This window comes from Sinohyriopsis cumingii, chromosome 15 (genome assembly GCF_028554795.1).
Source record: "Sinohyriopsis cumingii isolate HCF-2022 chromosome 15, ASM2855479v2, whole genome shotgun sequence".
In the NCBI taxonomy this organism is placed as follows: Eukaryota; Metazoa; Mollusca; class Bivalvia; order Unionida; family Unionidae; genus Sinohyriopsis; species Sinohyriopsis cumingii.
This window is the reverse complement of record NC_142975.1, coordinates 107,367,036-107,391,196: the sequence shown is the minus strand read 5'-3', so window position 1 is coordinate 107,391,196 and position 24,161 is coordinate 107,367,036. Positions and strand designations below refer to the sequence as shown.

The 24,161-nt window shown below is 38.9% G+C and overlaps 1 protein-coding gene across 1 annotated transcript in view; it reads left to right on the top strand.

The window, feature by feature from the left end:
* LOC149782436 (cell adhesion molecule CEACAM5-like) overlaps positions 1-24,161 on the top strand; it is a 133,328-nt gene that overhangs the window by 28,883 nt on the left and 80,284 nt on the right. Inside the window, exons 2-3 of the mRNA XM_089935139.1 lie at positions 21,334-21,406; positions 22,091-22,282. Of these exons, the coding sequence (XP_089791265.1) occupies positions 21,346-21,406; positions 22,091-22,282 (253 nt within the window). The 5' untranslated portion in view covers positions 21,334-21,345. The remainder of the gene's footprint in view (positions 1-21,333; positions 21,407-22,090; positions 22,283-24,161) is intronic.

Here is a 24,161-nt window from a genome sequence, read left to right as displayed (position 1 = left end):
ATTAAATGATCATGGTTGGGTATTTATCGATGTGTAAATTTTACCTAATCACTCACAAAGTTAACATAAAGTCCTTCGGACTTTATTTACTATATGATTATGAGTGATTAGGTAAAATTTACAGATCGATAAAAACCCAACCACGATCATTTAATCATATAATATGTTATCAGTAGATGGGCATGTTGATAGGATAAACTAATCAGCATGGAACTGTTAGGGTCGGGATATGGTAAAGTTATATTTAAAACTACACAAGTTAGCCACTTAGTGTTTGTTCATTTGTAGGAGACGAGTAGGCATTGCCGATAGTTTTGTTTTGTTACTGACAGAAAACTAATGCATGTTCTTGTAGTCTAAAATGAATTCTCATTTAAATAATGAAAAGGCAAGTGACTAATAATTATTCTTGACTGCTGAAGATTCAAGTAACTTGTATAGGGTCCCAAAAATATGTTTAATATTGCACTGGCTACACAATTAGGGTAGGTATTTGTTTAAAACTTTATATGTTATAATGATTAAAATGCATATATAATGTACTAAGCACTTCAAGTACTCGTCTAAACGGGCTCAATATTGGTGAATTTTTAAAAACAATAATTTTATCTTGGGGGGTAAAAAGTCAGAGGGCTAGCAACGAAAATTGGAATGGTCTGCCGACCGGAAACGCGTATTTTTTGGGCCCAGCGTAAATATTGTTTTGTTTTAGTTCTTCACCTCTTGTATTCATATGGAAAAAAGTATCGTTGTATCAATTAACTGTTTCATCCGTATTTGAATCTTGCCGTTTCTTAGGTAATGTTAACTATTTATCGTTGACATTATGTAGTTTTGAGTACATTGGGACAGTAAGTCAGTGTAAATTAATTATATCGTAATTCAAGATAACAAGGCATACATTAAAAAAATGTGTAAAATTGAATTCGAACCTGTTTATATTGTGTGTTACAGAGGTCTCACTATGATTTTAAAACTAGGAGTCCAGGACTCCTAACTTGATAATAATCGGAGTCCCACCAGCAAATGTTGCAATCCCTTCCCAGAATGTTGAAGTGGCTGAATGTCCATTAAAATGCCAGGAATAAACAGACACAAAACTCTGTCAGTTTTATTTATTTGTAATCATTTATTATTCTATAAAAAGAACTATGTATTAAAATTGATATCATGTACAAATATATTATTTAACTACATTATAGTTCACGTTTGTCTATGCTGCATTTCACAAAATGTTCTGATTCTTAGTTTTTGATCGTATTCCTCTAGACTAGGCCCCTCTTCTTTAACTAGCATAATTTGTGTTAAGGTCTCATGTTTTATGCTTGACATTCGCTTTATCTTGATTTTGTAAATCCAAGGAAAGTTTTTATTCCAATCACTAAGCCGGGCATCACATACTTTCTTACACTTGGCTACTGTCCCATCCGAACTCTCAGTTCTAGCAACTTTAGCAGAGTTTCGAATCTCATTAAAATCTCACCAGTTTTCCGTTTAACCCCACAATACTTTTCCAAATTTGCACATGGCACTTTGTCCAAATCTTAACGTGCCTTGATTTTGAGGTTGCTTGCAATATTTATATGGCTACAATCAGAAATGAACACAATAACATTGATCGCACTGGGCTTTGCCATAAATTGCAATTTTTGTTTCCTAATTAGCGACAAAATATACCATCTGGAACTATTTTTGGTAGCAACATTTTTGGCTGATAAAAACGTATATACAGTCTTGGCTTTGGAGTGAAGAAATTCAAAGGCACCATGACAGGTCCCCGCAATAAATTGTACTGGAATCTGTTGTTACATAACAAATCCTTGTTTGACAGATATCATAATCCGCTTACACTGGTGTCTGGCCTTGATAATGTATGCTGTAATATAACCAAAATAGCCATGCAACTGACCAGCTACTATCGACCACCTCTGAACCCGAAAACGGGAAATGACTACATTCGACCAAAGGACAGCAATTGTTTGAAAAAATGTAACAGAACAAAATAGTTTTCCTGCAGCTTCAAAGAAAACTGATTACCTTAGAAGCACCGATATATACCAAGCAAATAAAATAAATCGTTTTAATGTTCTACAAATATTTGATGTTGCCGCAGCAATAACAAACAGACATTTGTTTGGTCCTTCAAAGAGAGCCTTTAGCGGCACCTTTAATAACACATAGCAGCAGGGAGGGCGAACAGACCAAAACAGTTTTACAAGTAACCCCTTCCAGGAAACTATTCCTCGATAGAGGGCTTATTTCGACGAAATAAACCCTTCTATTCAGAATACAGGACAAAAAAAAAATGTCCCAAAAAATTCGGAGAGTCTCTCCTCGAGAAATTTTTCGAATTTCCCCAGGGATGCAATGCATTTCCGCTGGCAACTTGGTTTACTTCAATAAATCTGAAACAGTTTCCGTGGCGGGGTCGTCATTGAAAAATCCATGGGTCGGGTCCAGCCCCCCCCTGTGCTGCTGCAAGAAAACATTTTTATGTTAACGGAATTAAATCATTGACAAATAAATAATGGCAAATATCGGAGAAGCACTTACTACTAGATTAGCTCGAGAACGTCTCGAAGCAATTCAGAAATTTCTTCCTGTCCGTGATAGTGTCAGACAAAAATTACAACTAAGACAGCAAGCACGGGAAGGCTTTGCAGAATCCGCGGAGGAATTATTTAAACCCGTGACCAAAGCTACTGAAACAATAAAAACTGCTATCATAGGAAAACCTGATCCTGATAAACCGCAACAAAGTCTTCTTCAGGCAATAGAAGAACTTAGGAAGGCTCAACCGAAACCGATCAAAGGATTTAATTATAAAACGGATTTTCTTGAAGGTTTTGTGGATGAAATTAAAAATCGTCCAGTCAGAAATAGAGATGAAATAATTGCTTTTGGTGCTGACGCTGCTAGGGCATATCACTCTCGAGAAAAGTTTATAAAAGATCCTAATCAAAAGATATCTAAGCAACAATTTCTCGATGGAATTTATAAAATAAAACAGGATATCGAACGGTTAGATACCAGTGATGTATTTTATCGAGAGTATATGTCAGGATCAGATCGATTTGATGTCCAAATGCGACAGACAAAACGACATAAAAAACCAACTCGGAAAACAGCTAAACCGAAAGTCGTCACAGCGCCAACAGAACAAGAACCGGAAGTCGTCACAACGCCAACAGAAACAGAAGAATTATATCGGCTTCCTCCTCCGTTGCAGCAGACCGAGAAAGAAACACCTCGGGGGTGGTTTACGAAAGCCGGTTTTAAAAAAATAAGAGGGAATCTTCCCATTTTTACTTTAAAAAATTTTAATAACAGAGAAGATTTTTTACTAAAAAAACATGAACAAAAAATTAATACCTTCTGGAAATGGGCAAAGGCGGTATATTTTGGAATGCAAGATTTACCCGTTGATGTAAACGATCCCGGATACATAAAATTTAATGCGGAAGTGAAAGAGATAGTAAATAAACAACGCCAACAACAACAACCACAACAACAACAACAACCACAACCACAACAACAACAACAACCACAGCCATCCTCGGAGGGGGACACCGAAGAGGAATTTTTTAGTGACCCTGGAGAGAAATCCGGGAGCGGTTTAGGATCCGGTTTTATTACTTGTCCTAACAATATCGTCAATGACGTATCACGGTTGGAAGTTCTCATCGGAGGAAGACGTGCCGGAAACAACTCTCCGGAAATTATAAATGAAGCCGCAGATATCTGTCAGAGACTATTTCAGCGTGGCATCATGGATATCGGCGTTTACCGGGGGCTCATTGATGAACTCGCAGACGGTTACCACAGCGACTAGCAAATTTAGTTAGAGAAACAATAATTAAATAAAATGATCGTGCACAATTCTCATCCTAGACACGCTAGTGTGTTACCAGTCCGCGTAGTGAACTCGCGATTACCAGTCTACAGAGCAACCTACGGAGATGGTCTCGGTGATACAGTTACTGGTTTGTTTTCAAGAATAGCCCCTAAGATGTTACCGATTGCAAAACAATTGTCGATGAAAGCTATTGATGTTGTCAAGGATAAAGCCCTTGGATCTGTTGGTGATCTCGCCGGGAAGGCATTCGCGTCAATCAAGGATAGACTATCACGGTTAACTCGTAGATCAAAAAAACCGCCACCGGTGAAACTGGCCAGTACTGAACTTATGCCCGCGGACGTCAGTAAAGTAATAAATCAGGCTGCCAATCAAAAACTTGCAGAGCTTGTAACCCAAACACCCGAACAAATAAATACAAGCTTGATATCAGGAAGCGGATTTCGTTTTAGAAGACGATAATTTTATATAAAAATGTTCAAACGTGTATCTGACCCAGCGTTCGACATGGATGCACCAATACTCAAAGATGAGTCTGTGCGCGATTATCAGTATTATTCTTATGAAGCAAGATCAGCCAATCAACGGGGGCGAATTGAATTACAAGTACATGATACAAGTAGATATTTCTTACCCGCTGAAGCATTTCTTGAAGTCACGGGGGAAATTGTAACAGATGTCCCTATTGATACACCATACGACGCTAATATCCAAGTTGGTTTTGTTAATAACGGCATCATGGCGCTATTCAGAAGTGCTTCATATAGCATCGATGGAAAGGAAATTGAAACGATTCAGGATAACGTTGATGTTGCCACAACAATCGTGGGATTAGCACGATACTCAGACGATTACACTAGATCAGCTGGTCCGACTATGATGTTTGCTAAGGATAATTACGATGAACCAGATGGTAGACCTAGCATTGTGAGAACACCAAAAGACCGTGCTGCTCCTCCTGCTGATGCCGCCGTGGAAGATTTATCATTTCCCAACCCTAATTATAATTTAGGATTTAAGACACGTCAATTAATGTTATCGGATGTACGAAGGAGATTTTCATGTGCAATTCCGCTGTCTCACATCTTTGGGTTCTGCAGAAATGTCAGAAAGGTTATTTTTGGAGCCAAGCATACAGTTGTACTTGTTAGAAAGGGTGACGACAACGACGCTATCTGGCGAGACGATGATGCTGGTGTCGCTGCCGGTAAAGTAATATTATTCAAGCTTGCGTTGTGGATGCCAGTGATGTCCCCATCGATCACTGAGGAGCAACGGTTACTTTCTTTCATGGACTCAGGTGGTAAATCATTGATATCGTGGCTGACAACATCTACAGACTCCATTCAGGGTGCCGGTGCTGGGCAATTCACGTGGCACATAGCATCACAGCAGGGTGTGTCAGCACCACGACATATTTTCGTGGCACTCCAGACTAACGCAAGAGTAAATAGTCAAACACGATCGCATATGATATTTGACAAACTTAATGTCTCTGAGGTTTCGCTGCGAATAAACGGGCATCAGGAACCATCCGAGGATATACTGATAGATTATACAAACAATCAGGTCGCGCGTGCGTATCATCGTTTGATGACATTTATGGGACGTGATCAAAATATTGATACCGGGTTGCAGATATCACAACTGGATTTTACAACGCTGTATCCGATTTATTACTTTTCGCTGGAACATTTGGATCTAACAAAACAATCTGTCGTTGATATACACTTCAAAGCTCGTGTAGGTGAGTTTCCCCCCCCCCCCCCGCCTGCTGGTTTTAGAGCTGTCGCGGTTATACTCTCCGATAAAACAATGCTACTTGAAGGTGTTGGCGGACGAATGAGAGTTATTGACGCTCCAGTAGAAAACATGTAACAATTAGATTAGTTTCTGAAATATAATGTCATACAGTCACGTTAATGTCACCTTGACTTCCGGTCAGACAAAGAAATTGCAATCGAAGAACGCAAGCACGTGCGGGACATCAATAACACTAAAACGAGATCAGATTACTGGTGGTCCAGACAAGCTGTCGTTGACTAATACTCAGATTAAACATTTTAATAAGGCACTAACAGCAAAAACCGGTGTCCGACTTAATTTCTCTGCTGCAGCTATCAAGGACATGACTAAAACCGGTGGAATATTTCCTCTTCTCGCAGCAATACCGGCGTTGATTGCCGCGGCAGCACCAGCCGTAGCAAAAGCCGCAGCACTCGGTGCAGTTGGAACCGCAGCTGGAATGGCACTAAAAAAGGCAACGGGAAAAGGATACAAGAAAAAAAAAGGGGAGATCCGCTCGCGGATCAGGGCTAAGACTACCAGGAACTCCCGCATCATGGTATCCAAAAAAATTCTAACGCTGAAACACAAAGTGTCCCCGATGTTGAAGCTTCCAGCTTCTAATTTTGATTTACTCGATGCTGTTAAAAAATTGCGTGTAAAACATTTCAGAGGAGTATTTATGCGAGATCAATTACCGACGCGGCCGAATAATCCAGAAACTGGCATTATCAATCTCGACAACAAAGATGGTCCGGGAACTCACTGGGTTGCTTACGCGATCGATCCACGTGGAATTATCTATTTTGATTCGTACGGTTTAGCACCGCCAGTTGAGTTTCTCAAGTATGTCAGCAGATTCTCCAAGAAATCCGAAGGATTTCCAATTCCAGTGTGGCAGTCGACGTTACCAACACAAACATTAATTGATCCGCCCATTTGTGGTCGCGAAGTATTGAACGTTCTTGATGCAATCTCAAGAAATCCAGCAACTCCTCCTCATAAAGTAGTGTATGAATATACCGCATCGAGAAATGCTAGCATTTGAAAAACAGCAATAAGAATAATGGTGGATATTTACGGAAGACCTTTCACACGAAGAGGTAAACCAAGCACAGATGCTGATCTCTCAAAATATGCGACCCGAGATGAAGTCGATAATCTTTTGAATATAGCTGGAGTTGACCCAGATGAAGTTGCTATTTTCCAAGACAGGCAAGGAAAACTAAGAACGAGCAACATTAAGTGGAATGATATAATTCGCAGAGTTCTTGGAGCTACCAAGGATAACTTCGTTGCATTTAGTGATGGCGGCCGGATCAAGGACTCGAATATATCAATCGCAAGCATCAAAGACAGTATTGATAAAGGTGTTGATAAATGTGTGAAAAAAGCCGGTGACACGATGACAGGCGAACTCAGCATGAACGGCAACAAAATAACCGTTCTAAAAAATCCGGAAGGTCCCGAAGATGCCGCAAACAAACAATACGTAGACACCGTTGATGATAAACTAGCCACGTTGCGGTCAGAGTATGATGTTCACGTGAACGGGTTTAAAAGACTCCAAAGAAACTTGCAAAAAACTAGTGAAACCGTGGATAAGTTCTTTGGGCCTCCTCCAGTCGTCGATGTAAAACTCGCTGATGTAAAGACCGACATTAACACGATCAAACAAACACAGCAGGATATCGTATCGGGTATTCCTGAGATCGTTAACAAAACCAGTTTGATTAAAGTCCCCGTTACAGTTACTCCCGGGCATATCACCAACATCGTATTCACGGTATCATCGGGATTCGCAACATGGTCACGACAAAATAACACTATCAAATATACAGCAACAGCCACCGGTGTTTACAGGTTGTCTGTGTTTTCAGCCGCTAAATTTGAAATCTTCACAACATATCCTTGGAGACATTCCACCGATAAGTATTCCGGGGTTGTAACCGTAATACTAAACAGCGGAACCGAGGAAACATTTATGCTTGAAGCCGAGGACGATAGTTTAACAGCAACATCTTACTGGTTTTGTTTGGAATTCGTCGCTGCAACGCCTCAATTGGTTACCGCGTAATTGAAAATCGGCAGCGATTTTTAAATAAATGTCAACGTTGAAATCCGAAGGATTTCCAGATGCTCAACAATATCGATACAATCAAGTCCGTGAGTGGCAATCTGAGTTAAAAACTGTCATCGAAGTAACCAGTCAAAAAGTAAAAAAATACAAGCGCCGCATAACAGTGCTGGATATTATGGTTTATTCAGTATCTGCCGTTGTTGCATCCGCGGGAGTAATACTATCAGCGGTCACTCCGGTAATTGCAGTCGCGGCCACGATCTCTGTTTGTACGACCACTACCGCGGCAGGAGTTTTCGGCATCATAGCAAAAAAAATATCCTCGTGTGCTAACACAAAATTACACGATTACACGACAAAATTAAATACAGCCACGACCGCATATCAGAAATTATCATCACTGATATCATCATCGTTAGACGTGCAAGGTAGCGACGCCGCGTCGATATCAGATTCTGAATTCAAACTAATGTCAGATGCGTACAATGACTATTTGAAAACTAAACAAATAAATAATGTCAATAGAACTGCTTCAACAAATAGTCACAAACACAACACCGGTAAGGACCACAATGATCTCAGTGTCCTCGACGACACCAGAATTCGGTATTAATTTTCGAACTCCAATTCCAGTGAGTGAAATCGCGTTGGCAAAGCTCAGTGTGTATCACAGCTGGCCTAATATCAGGTCGGCATCATTTGGTGGTCTGCAGCCGAATAATTCGTTCGTGTTCGGGAAAAGCAAAGCCGACTCCGGCGAACAGGGTGAACTTGACTGGAATACAATTACACTTCCCACTGGGAGTTATCAGATCGAAGAAATCAACAATGAGATACAACGCCAAATAAAACGAATCACCGGCAAGGAAGCCAAAATATCTGTGACCGCGCACGAACCAACGCTGTCTGCGGTCATTGAAATCTCAACACCGGGATACGCCGTGGATATTTATAGCAGCTCAATCCGAACAGTATTAGGATGGCCACAAAAACGACCCGAGGTCGAACCGGGTCCACCAAAACCTAAAAAATCGGATTTTATGACCGATAAACAAGAACTACACGACCTCGTGTACGGCAATTATTTATTATTTTCAGATCAATTACAATCAGGAGAAGCCTGGTTTGCAAAATCAGGTAGACCCCACTTGGATATGATAGAGGCAGATTTCGAAGACGGGGAATACCGTCTTTACCTTCCAGAAGATATAGAAGCTCATTTTTTTAATCCGATCAAACAAGCACATAAACAACAGCTAGAACTGTTGCGAGTATATTTTCAAGATTATATTTCTGATTTAACAAGTTCTCGCGATAAAATTATCACAGCCATAGAAAAACTAAACAAACTCGCATCCGCGATGGAAATTATAAATCAAAAAATAATTCAGAGTCTACTGGATTACAAAGATGATTATGGAAACCAAAAAAGATCGGAGTTTGCAACCCGATTTGGTATTCCCGTGAAGGATATTCCAGATTTTAAACTTCCTGGATATAACGCGCACACGCTGAGAAAATCAGTCTCTGATCTTGTCGCGGAATCTTTCGAAGATATTTCTGCCACGTACACGCGAACAAAACCACAACCTGTTATTCTCAAGCACGACAACAGTACAGCATCCGATGGCAGACACATCTCACCCGGGATCGTAAATATCACAGATGTTATTGCGGTCAATCTTGTATGTGACGTCATCGATGGCAGTTACAGCGCATCAGATACTACGACGGCACAACAGGGGTTTATCCTGTATACGTTCACACCAAAAGACCCCCCTGGTTTTCTGATTGTGCAAGAACCAATCAATGTGGTCTATCTGCGGTGTCAAAACCCGTGGTTGTCAACGATAAATTTCAAACTCACCGACCAACGGGGAAATTTGTTGGACCTGCGTGACGAGACTGTTAGTATAAACTTACTGGTGAAGTCCTAAGTCAAGGGATCTATAATAGTTTTTTTTTCTGCACTGATCCATTTTCGAGTTTCTCGTGCTAGCACGCATTTAAAAAAAACGGTTGTGTATAATGTATCAACCCGAGTACATTCATGCACGAGTTCATATTCATGATAAGCAAATTCTTCACGAGGCAATAAAAACCGCATTTGGAAACTCAAAGAGTTTCTCGGGACAGACACGAGAACAGTATTTCCCCGTTAAAATAATCGTTGACGTGTATGGCAACGAAGACTTCTTGTTAACTCCGTCACAATTGACGCAGTTACAGCAAAATCATATGATCATAGTTTGGTGTCAACGAGAACAGATTATGAACTATTCTCATTGTTGTATTGATGCTGAAACGCTCGAGCAAATCCTGAAAATGTAAAACATTTCCAAAATCTGAAAACGCCCCTGGAACCGTTAACGGTTCCCAGGCAAAAAAAAATAATACACTTTTTTTTTACCCGTGGTTCAGGTTCTACTTGTGTGAGTCCGATCACTTTAGTGATCGGGGTGGTATTTATACTTCGGCGTCACAAATACTAGTATTTGTAGGCATTTCCGCGTCTAGATTCTTTATATAACCTTTTAACAGTCTCACCCTGGTGTTAATTAATTTTCGAGTCTCATACTCGGATGACAATCCAAGACGAATCTTCTCAACTGCATGGCACAGTGGAATAAATTCAGATACCTGATTTTCAGTTATCGTGGCAAGCGATCTGTAAACACGATCTTGCAAACCCTTAATGAACCTATATCTGGCAGGGAGATTGTTCTTCCCCAACCGTGATAGCTCATTCAAGGATTCAAAATCTGACATAATTGTTTCAGTGTCTAGTAAAATATTAAAACCTCGCTGTTGTAATTCTTTAATTTCAACAAGTATGGTATTTATGTTTTCGTGATTCATATTATTATATATTTTTATATTTTTAAATGCATGAGAAGTCCCTTGGACTTCCAGAGAAATGCTTTACTGAGCGATGCTCGCATCGCCAAAACAAAAACACATAGATGAGCGGTTATCACTGGAAACACTTTGTGTTTCAACCGGGGTACTCTTCATGAGTCCTTTGTTAGGATTTTTTTTGTGATTGCATTTACAGGTCTTATATTATATCGTTGTTTGTGTCAATGATATAACAGAATGAAATCTTCTGTTTGAGCTTCTTGGAAAATGCTGTTTTGTAGATCCCATGTGCGACATGCTGTACAACAGGTGGACAAATACCGAAATACCTACTGGCGGCGTTTATTGACTGGAATACAATTTCTTCACCTGTAATTGCGTTTATAGATTTAATAGCTCTTCTTGCAACTGTTTTACAACACCCTGTGTTACCCAGTAGGCAGTTCTTGCTCTGAGTGACCACGCGAAGATTGTTTATAGAGTTATCAAGTATGTTACCGTTAATGTGATCAATGACAAAACCCTTAGGGATCACTCCAAAGAAACATTCATAGACGAAACGATGACATAAATACCTCCCTTTGGTAACAGTAAATCTTAAATAACCAGCATTATCAACTGTACCAACTGGTCGTCTTCGCGTGCAGTTTCTCACTATGCCATCTCGGTTTGCCTCATAATTTGGAATAGTTGGATGTGGAACAAATTCTTGTTCGGGGACGAATTCTTGATTCATTATACTATAAGCAAATCATTTGTCTAATTCATAATTTGTCTGAAAACTTATTTATGTAATCACGCTCCGAGAGAGCGTTATCACAGTCTGGATATTTTTTATCATAATACCGTTTTAGTTCTCGATAGCGTTTTCCACCACACGCTGAACATAATTGCGTTTTTCCTCGTACTCCAATGCCGCATCTGATACACGGTATCGGTCCTAGACTCCCACCGCGGACCTGTTGAGCATGTTGTCCACAGTATTCGTGTCTGCATGGTTTGCTACACGGCGCTGATGAATTTAGTTTAATCCACTTGCATTGGTTCATTATATATAATATTTTTGTCTATTTAAATACTTGTCTTAATTATAATATGGAGGAATTTGAAAGACTATCCAGAATAAAACCCGTATCAGGTTCTCGATTCGATCTTGACCGGTTAACCGCTGATCCACGACGAAGAGAGTTAGCAACGGTAATTGGTGTTATCAAGAGTGCCAAAGAAGAGTTTCGTCGTGATGGTGCCGCACACACGTGGTCTTCGTATAAAATTATCCCCGACGCGAGCGTTTCTCTGGAAATGCAAAGCATTTCTCGTGGCCGTATCATTGATGCTACCATGAACGATACAATCGCGCGTAACATAATTGGGTATCTCGACGATAGAAGATATTTCATACGGATAAAATTTATTGTTGGAGTCGGCGACGAAACGTGGATTATCAGAGACAAACTAGACCCTGTTCTTGATGCCAGAGGCGTTCGTGGAAAAACCGTTCTGTTAAGTAAAGACTCAAAACCGGGAGTACTTGTTGGGATTGATATACCATATTATGCCAGAGCGTATCCTGTGACCGCAGTCATTTATGGAATTTATCCGATGAAGAAACCACGCGTTGATAAACTCAAACCGATGAAGGTGTCGCCGTTGACAGAGTCAAAGATGAATTGTGTAGCTGAGCGAGTAATGGAACATTTTAAAAATGCAATGCGAGGAAACGGCCTAACACCGCTAAGACAAACTAAAATAACAGCGTGGGCGACACGAGTAGCGGATAAAGGAGCGTCAATAAATGATGTTGCTGAGCTAGAGCGATTACTAAAATTTCCTATAACGGTTTCATCGTTAACCGGTGAGGTATTGTATGAGTGTAAATACAATTCCCGTGGAACACCAATAACTATTATCGATCATAACAGTCACGCCTGGACTGACTCGGTTAGGATATTCCCGCGAGACCGTGTTGTGAAGTATTATCCGGAATTGCCGAGCATGGGAACCGTTAGCGGGGAGAGTGCGAGGCACTCCACGGGTATGTTTGATTTTATTTATCAGATAAGTAAAACCGATCCAGTGTCTGTGTGGTTATTCAGAAGTAGTGAAGATGGAGAATATGATCAGTTTGTGAGACCCAACGGGGAAATATACAGAACAACGGCGTTACAGCAGGAAATGAAAAAACTCGCAGAAAAATATCATGCGGGCAACACTGATACATTACTGACACACTGTTTTACTGTCCCGGGTGTTGCCGCACATGTAGCCCGGGAACGAAATTCATGGAGACCAACTCCGAAAAGTTTTCTTGCGGATATCCAACAGAGCTGTGTTGAATACGGACACGGCGGTTTGTGGAATACTCAGTATGATCACCGCGGTATGATATCCGTGGACATGACGGCGTGTTATCCAGGAAGTTTCCTTGGGCGTGGAGAATGCAGCGAATATTTTAAACGGTTTGGCCACGTTACAAACTCGATGACGAGAGTTGCTGTAAACGGACCATTGCCTGATTTTGACTTGACCGGATTTGCTTGTGTGTCGTCGTTTAAATTCGCTAAGGATTTACATCCTGTGTGTTATGTTTGGTTTGGCAGACATTTCGTTGAGAAGCGATGGGCACCGATAGTGTTATTGCGATACATGCTTGACAGTCGAATACTGTTGTCGCTGACGGTCAGCGAAGCGATTATATGTTATTGTCGTCAAACCGAAGTTTGGTTGCCAACTCCAACGCCGGTTACGTTAGAAGAAGTCATCGAAGATTGGTCACGAGAACATCCGGAAACTTCTATCGACGCTATCATCAAGAAAGCTCCTGAAGTACTTAAAAACAAACTCAGAAATGACGAAAGTACAGCAAAAGATCTAGGACGAAGAATAATAGGGAAATTCACTCAAGGTGGAGCGTATGATCATAAACAACATCACAGTCGATTAATCATGGACAAGACTGAATTGGATCTTGTTGTCGCTGATGCAGTCACGAACAACATGTTCTGTAACCGCGAAGATGTCTTTCTGTCAAACGGGGAAAAACTAGGGACTGTTTTTAGTTATATCGACGGAGAATCATCTCAGTACACGCATTTGAGATCTTCGATGCTAGCTTATGTATCCATAAATTTGTTGTCGATGATCAATAGATTCCCTGTTGTCGCAGTGAGAGTTGCAACGGATTCATTTTATATCGATAAAAAACACTCAGCGCTGTTGGATAATGTTATATCGGATGATCCATCGTGGGGCTCGTGGAGAATAAAGAATGAAATGTTACAAGGATATTGTAAATCGGCTGATGTTGAAATCGAGGATGAGTATCGCAGCGCAGAAATGTCTTTGACGGTTTCGTCGGGGGCAACTTCGTTGTTGCCGCCGGTGCACGATCCTGTTACAAGACACAAAACAGTTTATCTGAACGGCCCTGGTGGTTCTGGTAAGACAACTCGGGCGATTGAATTATTTCGCGGTTCTGACTTGGTCGTGCTGACTCCCACACACAGACTTGCCAGGGAGATGAGACAACGGGATGTTAACGCGTGCACGTATCACAGTTTTTTCAAATACAGCGGCGGCACGTGGACACCTGAACGAATGGGAACGAAATATATTCCCGAGAAAATCATCTGGGATGAGATAGACACTGTGCCGTTAGATATATTAAAACAGTTTCTGGATTGGTTGCTAAAGAAAAATACCGCAGTGGTGATGTGCGGCGATCATGGTCAACCACCGCCATTTACAGGTGAATCTCCACACGAGTGGCTGAAAACTTTTGTAGATTATTATGAGGAAATAACTAACGATGTTAGAGCACTCGATGAAACGCTGAAAGAGTTTAAGGCACTGATCAGGCTACAAACCAATAAAGTCCAGTGTGAGATAATGCGTGAAATAATTCCAGAGACTTCGCTGAGCGACTTTTGGGAAACGTGGAAACCAGGTGATTTAATTGTGGCAAGTAGAAAGATAGTCAGGGACACACTTCAGCAGCGGTTATTTCAGTTACATCAGAAGAAATTTCCCATGTTGCCAGTGCCGTTGTGTTATAGACCAGCTGATACGCGATTGCAGAATATTGATGTTGATATTCCAGGGCGCCTGACTGCGTCGGGTCCGGAGAAACAGAATTTAGTATTAAATGATATTGTCACAGTTGATATTGATGCTGTCGAACAGGCACTGAAAATGAGCAAATCCCCGTGGACGCTAGGATACGCTATGACCATCCACAGTTCGCAGGGACTAACTATTTCAGATACAACAGTTTGGATTGTTGATGATCGCATCGAGTGGTCAAATTTAGTTTATTTAGCCGTGTCAAGAGTAAGAAGGATAGCTCAGTTACAAAGAATTGTATTAGATGATGTTATCAACGACAGCATCAACAGATCAATCGCTGATGATACAACAAGAAAGAAATTAGCCGGTTACAAACAGAGCGACAAAAAAAAATGGTAGAGAGTTTGATCCCAAACAAAGTTTGGATGTTGAATTTGTAATACAATTACAACAACAGCAGAATAATCACTGTGCGAGTTGTAATTGTTTATTGCTGTGGCAGTATTCGAAAAACGACCCAAGACAATTTACCGTAGATAGAATAGATAGCAGTCGCGGTCATACACGTGAAAATGTGATGTTGACCTGTCTTGAGTGTAACCGACGCAGAGGTGTTGCTGCAGTTATTTAAATGATTGGATCACTTTAGTGCGGATCACTTTAGTGATCGGGGTGGTAATTGTGTATCCGTGGGAATCACCTGAAGTTGCTCGCGTGTGAATCCACGCTGAGGAGCAGTTGAATCTAATCTGTAGATTGCGTTTCTCCCAGTTGATCTTGTTATGCTGGATATCTTATGTGTAGTAACACTCCATGTGGGATCGGTTGCTCTTTTTTTTCCTCCTTCTAGTTCGCCTGGTTCGTATAAATACCTAACGGTGACATTACCCAGCAGTGGGGACGCTAGCGTCCCTGGCTGCGTTGAAACATGTCCGCGTTCACTGACGCGGGGTATATATTTTTTTGTGATTGCATTTACAGGTCTCATGTTTGTTGTTCTGGTAATTTCATTATTCAGTGCGGCTATCACGTTTGGCAGTCTTGCAACCCATTCACGAGATCTCGTATCGTAAATGAATTCCCTTGCGTACTGGTATCCGAATAATCTCTCAGCGAGTGTTCTATTAAATCGCTCAACAATTGCCTGATCCCGATGAATTTCAGTATGCCCTCGTCGTATAACAACGTTATGCTGCTTTGTCAGTGATGATACCGCGCCCTGAAATTCTTTACCAGGATCAACTTGTAATAATCGGGGCCAGCTTAGAGGTCCTCGCTGATAAATTCGTTTAAACGCAGAGGCAACTTCAGCGGCTGTTTTAGTCGCTAACGGTTCTGCTTCTTTGTATCTACTAGCAACATCAACTACTGTTAGCGCGTATTTGTGTTTTTCTACGGACAGTATCATGAGGCAGGAATAGTATGTCAGCCTGATGAACTTCATTGGGCACACTAACATCAAAATGTGCAAAGTTGATTTGTCGAGGTGGTGGTAAGTAGATTTGCCATATTGCTTGTTTTGACAGCCATTTTTTGGCAACCTCGCGTGTTACTGATGCCGCGTTGGCGAGTTTATTAATTGCTGAGTTACCTCTCCAGTATCCGATTGGGGAATAATAAATCGCTTGCATTGGAAATGCTTCCATTGTTATTAATTATCCAGCGCCTAATGCTAATTTAGATTTCATCGCTGATCTTACTAACCAATTAGCGAGTGACTCCTTAAATGATTTATTTTTTATGGCGCTTAGTGCATGAATTAATTTCACATCCGCGATATGCCTGTCTTGTAGATCTTTACTTCGATAAGCAACATCATGTATGTGACACGCTGCGTCGATAGCGTTTATCGGATACTCTCCCGGTTTTGGTTTAGATTGTTCATCAAGTCTGATATCTAGTCGTGTCCCTGGACCGCAGTAATTGTATCCTGGGAGATGTTTTTCTCCGGGATACTTTGCCCAGGGAGTTCCGGGGAGCTTTCCAAGTTTGGCTGCAATGTCACCTCCGCTAAATTCTTGCTTTTTTTTGAAATCTAAATTTTTTTGTGCCACATCGCGTACACTTACCAGAAAGTGCTTGTCTGTTATTTTTTGTTGTAATGGTTGTTAGATCATTCGTAGGGGTTCGTGCCTTACACTTCACACAATATAAATCCATAATTATTATTCCTTATATACAAATGGAAATTACAGATTTTTCTGCGACGCGAAGAAAGGAGCCAGTTAAGCATAATTCAGTGCTACCAAACTCTATCAGAATGATCATCATAGGACCGTCAGGATCGGGTAAAACGCAACTGCTGTTGAACATGATAATGAAGTGGATGAAGTGGGATAAGCTGTATTTGGTAGCACCATCTGTAGATGATCAGCGATGCTATAATGTTATAAAAGATTTTAATGAGAGTGCAAAAGCGCTGAGTGAAGACGGCGAGGAAGTAGTTGAATTTATCACTGATATCGAAGAAGCTCCCAGCGTTGAAGACCTTAACGGGGAAATAAATAACCTAGTAGTGTATGATGATGTGATGCTGGACAAGCAAAAAAATCCTGCAAGAATATTTTCCCGGGGTCGTCATAAAAACACCGATGTCATTTATGTTACTCAACGTTACACACAAATACCAAAAGTAATCAGGGATAACTGTAATCTTCTTGCTGTGTTTAATGGAGTTGATGTTCATACGCTGAGAAATATTCATCAAACCTGGTGTAGCGGCGATATGGATATTAATAAGTTTAAGAATTTCTTTAGTCGCGCTCAAAGAAACCCGCATGGATTTGTGACAATAAATTTACACGACCCGCGGACACGATACCGTATCGGACTTGATACATTGTATGGTTAACATAAAAATGTTTTTCCTTGGAAACTCATTTCGTAGAGCAGCAGGGGGGGGGGGGGGCTGGACCCGACCCATGGATTTTTCAATGACGACCCCGCCACGGAAACTGTTTCAGATTTATTGAAGTAAACCAAGTTGCCAGCGGAAATGCATTGCATCCCTGGGGAAATTCGAAAAATTTCTCGAGGAGAGACTCTCCGAATTTTTTGGGACATTTTTTTTTTGTCCTGTATTCTGAATAGAAGGGTTTATTTCGTCGAAATAAGCCCTCTATCGAGGAATAGTTTCCTGGAAGGGGTTACTTGTAAAACTGTTTTGGTCTGTTCGCCCTCCCTGCTGCTCACATGCACCTTCATCAACGCAAGCCAACGACACTTACATACAATTATTGTTTCATTTTTCTTAGTGATTATAACATATTTATTGTCCTTTAAAACTTTCCTGTTGGCAACAAAAAAGTGCGTACGGAAGACTCCTGCGTGTGTGATTTTCTGCGTCCCAGATACAAAAATGTGCATCCAAATACGCGTAATTAAGCGTTTCCAAGATGTCTGTCTGAGTGATAGATGGGCGTGTTGCCACTTTACTTAGTGATTGATACTCTGAAATATGATAGTTTTGATTTTGTTATCATTACCTGTTGAAGAATGAAATTTCGTAACTGTTCCCAACAAAATTGAATTATCAACATCTTTATTTTTCTTCTCTTTGTAAAACTACATTTTCCTAGGCTAGCCTCAGTTGCATGCAATATCATACTAATTATGATCGAAATGGTGAGGCAGAGTGGGTGACATACAAGTAATCTTATTGGTATTCATTGTAACATTTAGTACACTGCAGCTGTGCAAATAAACATTTATGTGTATTGAAAGTTATGTCAGCGTGGTCGTTAAGCTGCATTTATTCTAAACGTAAATACCATTTAACGAAAGTATTGTCATTACCTGGAAAATTAAAATGTTGAGTATTACACTGGCAGTTGGGTACTTCGTATGGTCAGGACAAGAGGATGTCGAGTCAAAACATTACCATTGAAGGGTATTACAAATGTTGTGCAACATACAGCACTTCCATAATGACATTATATTACAACATGTCATCAGGTTTATACTTGAACATAGCATTTGTTTAACCAAACATATTTGCATACATCAGCATTGCTTTTGCCATATGCATGTCTCTGAGCATGTATATTATAGTATTACCTGTAATATTACCAAAATTAAATGAAATAATCATCATTGAAATGTATCTCTATAAATACTGGAACTGGTATAAACAGCCATGCCTTACAAGTGGTGATGTGTAGACAGAACCCTAAATTAGAGGGTGTACATAGAGTTACTATGGTTTTGACTTGCCATAATTGGTTGATAATGAAAGTAAAATTGTAGTGGAATAAATCTTTTGAGAGATTTTCCTTAGTTGTAGCTTAAACCAATAGAGACACTGTTTTATTCGTGGAATATCAACCCATTGTGGAATTAAAACTCGTCACTGAAATTAGCACCTGACTTTATGGTGTGTAATTAAAACACACATCAAAAGCATGAGATTCAGAAAATGCAACAGTTCATATGGTTTTCCTGACACAAAAGCTTGCATGTATAATGTGGCTGTATTAATAAATATGGGTTTGATTATGAGCATTCAGTAACTTAAGGCTGTTGAATTTTTAATGCTGTGATATTTTCATAGGTTTACAGTGGGAGCTGAATTAGTACAGTGAGTCCTTCAAACACTTTAAATGATATGACAAGGGTGGCAATTTCGATTAAGCCTTATGTGAGAAATTTTGCTTAGCAACTTGGAATTATTGTGTCATTTAGTGAGAAATCGTATAGTGAGATGTTCTACATGTTTTAAAGTCTAAGTTAATCAGAAAGCATATTTAGAGATTTTCATTTGTTTACAGGAATTTAGCCATCATAACAATAAAGAAAATAAAGGAAAAAACTGTTTTCTTCCTTAAAGAGTAATCCATTCATCATGTTCAAACTGAGTGCTTATCTGAACTGTTTAATTATTGCATACTTGTTCTCAACCATACTTAAACCCATTTGATTATTTCTTTATTTAATTTCCATTTACTAGTGAAAGACATACATTTTGTAATGTTTCAAACAAAAATGTTATTTTTAGTTATTAGTGCATAATACAATAATAAGATTTGTTTGTAAATATATTTGAAGTTATTTTAATGTTGATTCAAATTATTTGTATTCAAAAGAATTATTTTTTTTTCCTGGAAATATTTGAGTGCTCACACAAAATTGTAGAACAAAGACATTTCATTAATTCAAACACTGGATTATTGTTTGTGAATAACACAGAATTGTAGACCTTACAACACCACAAATGATACAGTATACGTCACCGCCTTCCTTCTTGGATTCTTCGTTGGGACTCAAATTGAATTCATTAGAACATTTCATTATTAGGATTAAATTACAATTTAATTCATGGATTATTCTTGAATTATGTTTGGATTTGATTCTTAAAACCATATGTTATTTTTATCATTTTTACAGAGTTTTTCAAGGGAAATAAATTATTTGTTAAATGTTTCAAAGCTTGTTATTTTCACTCTTTCTCATGTTACTGTTTATTTGAGCCAAAGAACCTAACATAAGAGGCCACTAATTTTACAGCCCGAGAACCAATTTCACTGGTGGGAGAATACAAATAAAGTACTAACTATGTTGATATGCATCCATTGCTTTTTAAAATGGGTTTAATTTTTTTCCATTATAAATATAATAATTTTCAATCTGTATAATTTAGTTGACAACAAAATCTTTACATTTTATATTCTGTATTTAATTTCCCACTGACAAAAAAGCACATGGGCGCTTGCCACAGGCCATGTTATTAGAAGCAGAGCAGGGAATCCCCTGTATAGTGGCATGAAGCACAATAAAATGTTATCAATCACCTGTTTTTTAGGGATGACAGGTTCTCATACTGTAATAAATGGAAGCAGATGTTGTTTGTGTGCCAGTGAAATGAAGAAATTAATTTAATTGTTTTATATACTAATACATGTAGTAGGTTCTCTGGAAAGTTAGTTAGCGGACAAACCCTTTAAATAGTTTAATTTAATACAAACAGTAACATTCCACATTTATAATTATTGCATGAATTGGAATCATCTTTTATCCTTGTATCATACATTTCAAATATAATCTTCCATATTTGAATCCACTGTATAAACAATCGATCTCGTTTAGAAAGGATGCCATTGAAAGGGACTAAGCCATGCTAAACTTACTTCAAAAAGCTGCAAGTATCCTCAAGCCATGATCATTGGTTTGTGGGACAATAATGGACTTATATATGCAGGGTCTTCAGTAAATTCAGAATTCAATTTATGCCTGTTGAGTTGAATGTAACTCAGCATATGTTGACAATAGTACAACAAAGGTCGCATTCTAATTTATTACAGCATTGTGTTTCATCTGACAGCACTCATTTGCACCAAGACCATCATAAGTGTATTGTGGTCAATCCACTTTGTATTTATTGTAATTCCCAAATAAAGAGTGAAAACACAGAAACATTGTTCCGTGAAGCACAAGTAATGAATTACTAGCAGAGATGTTCGATTTTCATTTGTGCATTTGCCTACTACTCATTGTGAGAAGAATGTGTATTTTAGTAAGTTTCAAGTTATAAAAAGTCTTGAGGGCAATGATGGGTAAAAGAGTTTGTAAAAAGTGAAAAAGTCGGTATGATATTTGCAATGGATTCCATCATTTTATGTAGTTCAGTTTTAGTAACAAAGAATTAAGGATCATTGGTTACAAAGTTGACTTCATATTTTTTCCTTCATTTCAGACCAGACTCAAAATGGCAGCTATCAGAGAATTATACTTGGCAAGCCTTTTTGTCTTGTTTTCACAGATATCAGGTACAGTATAGTACAGAACAATGATTTATGTTTATGTACCTTAACACTAAATGCCATAATCTATTTTTTTGTTTTAGCAAATTTGGGCTAGATACGTATTCTGCAATATGCAGGTCATTTTTAAAAGCAGTACATTACCCATCATAATTGTATAGCTTTTTGCTTTTTTGTGACACAAACCACAGCCCATTTGATGTGAATACATCCACTCACAAAGTGTCTCAATTAAAACAAAGAAACAAATAACATGTTAGGAAGACCATATCAAAACTTAAGACTAAAATAATGATATGCTACATGAAAAATTACAAATTCTTAACGGTTCTGCCATGTGCAAATGTGACCATGGTGCCATGGTTGAGTGAAATTGGGACATGGTGCAGTAATGAGCTAAAACAAAAGCCAGTAGCAAACACACATAGTAATAAATATGCTTGAAAGGGTAGAAATGGAACAACCAAATTTACTTAAACAGTATCGGATTCAGCCAATGTGGCTATGTGAGAAAGCTTGCCAGTAGCTTCTCGTGGGTCGGTGGTTCTTTCTGGGGTATTCCCGGGTTCTTCCTCCACCATTAATACTGGCTGCCATATATCGTGTGCTGAAAAATGGCATTAAACCCTACAAGAACAACAACTTAAAGAGTAAAAGATCACATTAATCTTTATTTTTTTTAATTTGCAGGACAGCAATCAGGTAATGCTACTATAAAACAATGTGGATCAACAAACCTTACCATAACCTTCAACCTTGGTAGTGAATTGTTTTTGGAAAGAGCATGGTATTTAAATTCCACTGCAAATAAAATTGCCGCATTGGACAGTACAGGATTCTTGACTGTGGAACCACCATATAGTAGCAGATTAACTCTGTCTGGTACGAAAGCGATAACTCTGTCTCACGTTAACAGTTCAGACAGTGGAAGCTATTTGTTTATAATTATAGATGATGCAACTTTGAATGTTCTGACAGCAACAACAACAGTGATTATTAATGGTATGTATGATTTGTGTCATTATCCAAATACTGTTTTTTGTCTGTTCACATCCCAGTAAAAAAGGATATTTCAGTTTGTTTTTTTTTATGATTGTTTTTTACCATTTGTCAGAAGAACAGTCTTTCCAGACGGTTTATGTATGTAACCTTGACTACTGAGTAGACGTTGTTTGGAATGTAGTCATATTCGAGTATCCATTGTGCATCACTCACAAGTAACAAAATTTGATTGTCATTGTGTTTGTCTGGTGTCAGGATAATGTGACTGGGTGGGACATGATGCAGCATGCATGCGTCAGTGCTAGACATCACTATAGACTGCCACACATCAAACATAGCGATATGACTGAAACATTGTTAAAAATCCAATTTATGCACAAGCACTCATTGTGTTTATCCATCTGACTGACCCTAATCTATTCCTTCATTAAGTAAATGACACAATAATTTTATTGATTATTGCAATTTGTTGATATTGTATAGAACTTTGGTTTTACATTTCTTTCATTTTCATTCATTCCTTTTTATTTGGATCAATTATGATGTTATTATCACATTTCACACTGTCACTGCGCAATCTTGCTAGGTATATTACACTTCAGTCATTGATTATTGTCTTAATAACGCAGATCACAATTGTACAATATCAATAAAACCATTACTAAATTTTAGTTTAGCTGAACAAGGTTACCATGCTATTGGAAAATGGTGGAAAATAGGAGACAAGGATAGGTTTGTTATCAGCTGATATTTCTGCACACATTGTTTGGAGTTGGGGGGAAAAACAAGAATTTTCAGCTTCCACATAAGGTAGATCACTGGCAGAAAAAAGACAAAAATGTATTAAACTAATTAAAACTTGAAAATTACCAGGGTGTATGGAAGTCATGTAACTCTACAGTTGGTTAATATATTAATACTGGCATATCCAAATCTTGGTTGCCACCTCATTCAGTCAACAAAAATTACAATTTTCAAAACTCAGATTTTCACAAGGACATAGATATTTGTGGTTGTAGAGTTTTGTTTCTTGTCTGAGTTAAGGACTTCTAACTGAAACGATTTTGTCATCCTCACATCATGTACAAATACATGCCACCCTATGCACATACATGTGTTTGTAAACGATGAACATTGCCAACAGGCGCCCATGCAAGAGGATAGTCAGATGGCATAGAAAACTTCAGCACAAATCAGTAAATAATAAAAAAACCCACTATTATTGATCTATTTTGCAAACATGCGTGTAGACACAAGTACATACACGAGGTTACATTATTGGAAAATGTACTTTTGGAGATAGGTCAGTATCTGTAATTATCAGTATCAGCAGTACTCAGGCAAATGTATCATTATTTGTATTCTACTTGTAGGCTTAATATCACAATTGACAAGGATTTATTAAGTTCTATGTTTCCAATGCCACTCAAAATAGATCAAATATTTTATCCTTGCATGCCAGATCATCCCAAAGCCAAATTATGTATCTCATGTCCTTAGAGAAGAGTTTAATCATTTTTGCCACTGGGGAAAGCTACTTCAATTATTTTTGATAAAATTGTCTGCAATAATTCAAAATGGAATAGCTTCCCACATTGGCTTAATTCAAGGGGATGTGCATGCATATTTTTCAACAGTCTCTTAACGTCTAGTATGATTTCATTTATTTACTTCCTAAGTGTGTACGGTGGCTGATTTTGTTACAGTATTGCAGAGCTCCATACATCTCAGACATGCTTGAAAGCACCACTTCATATAT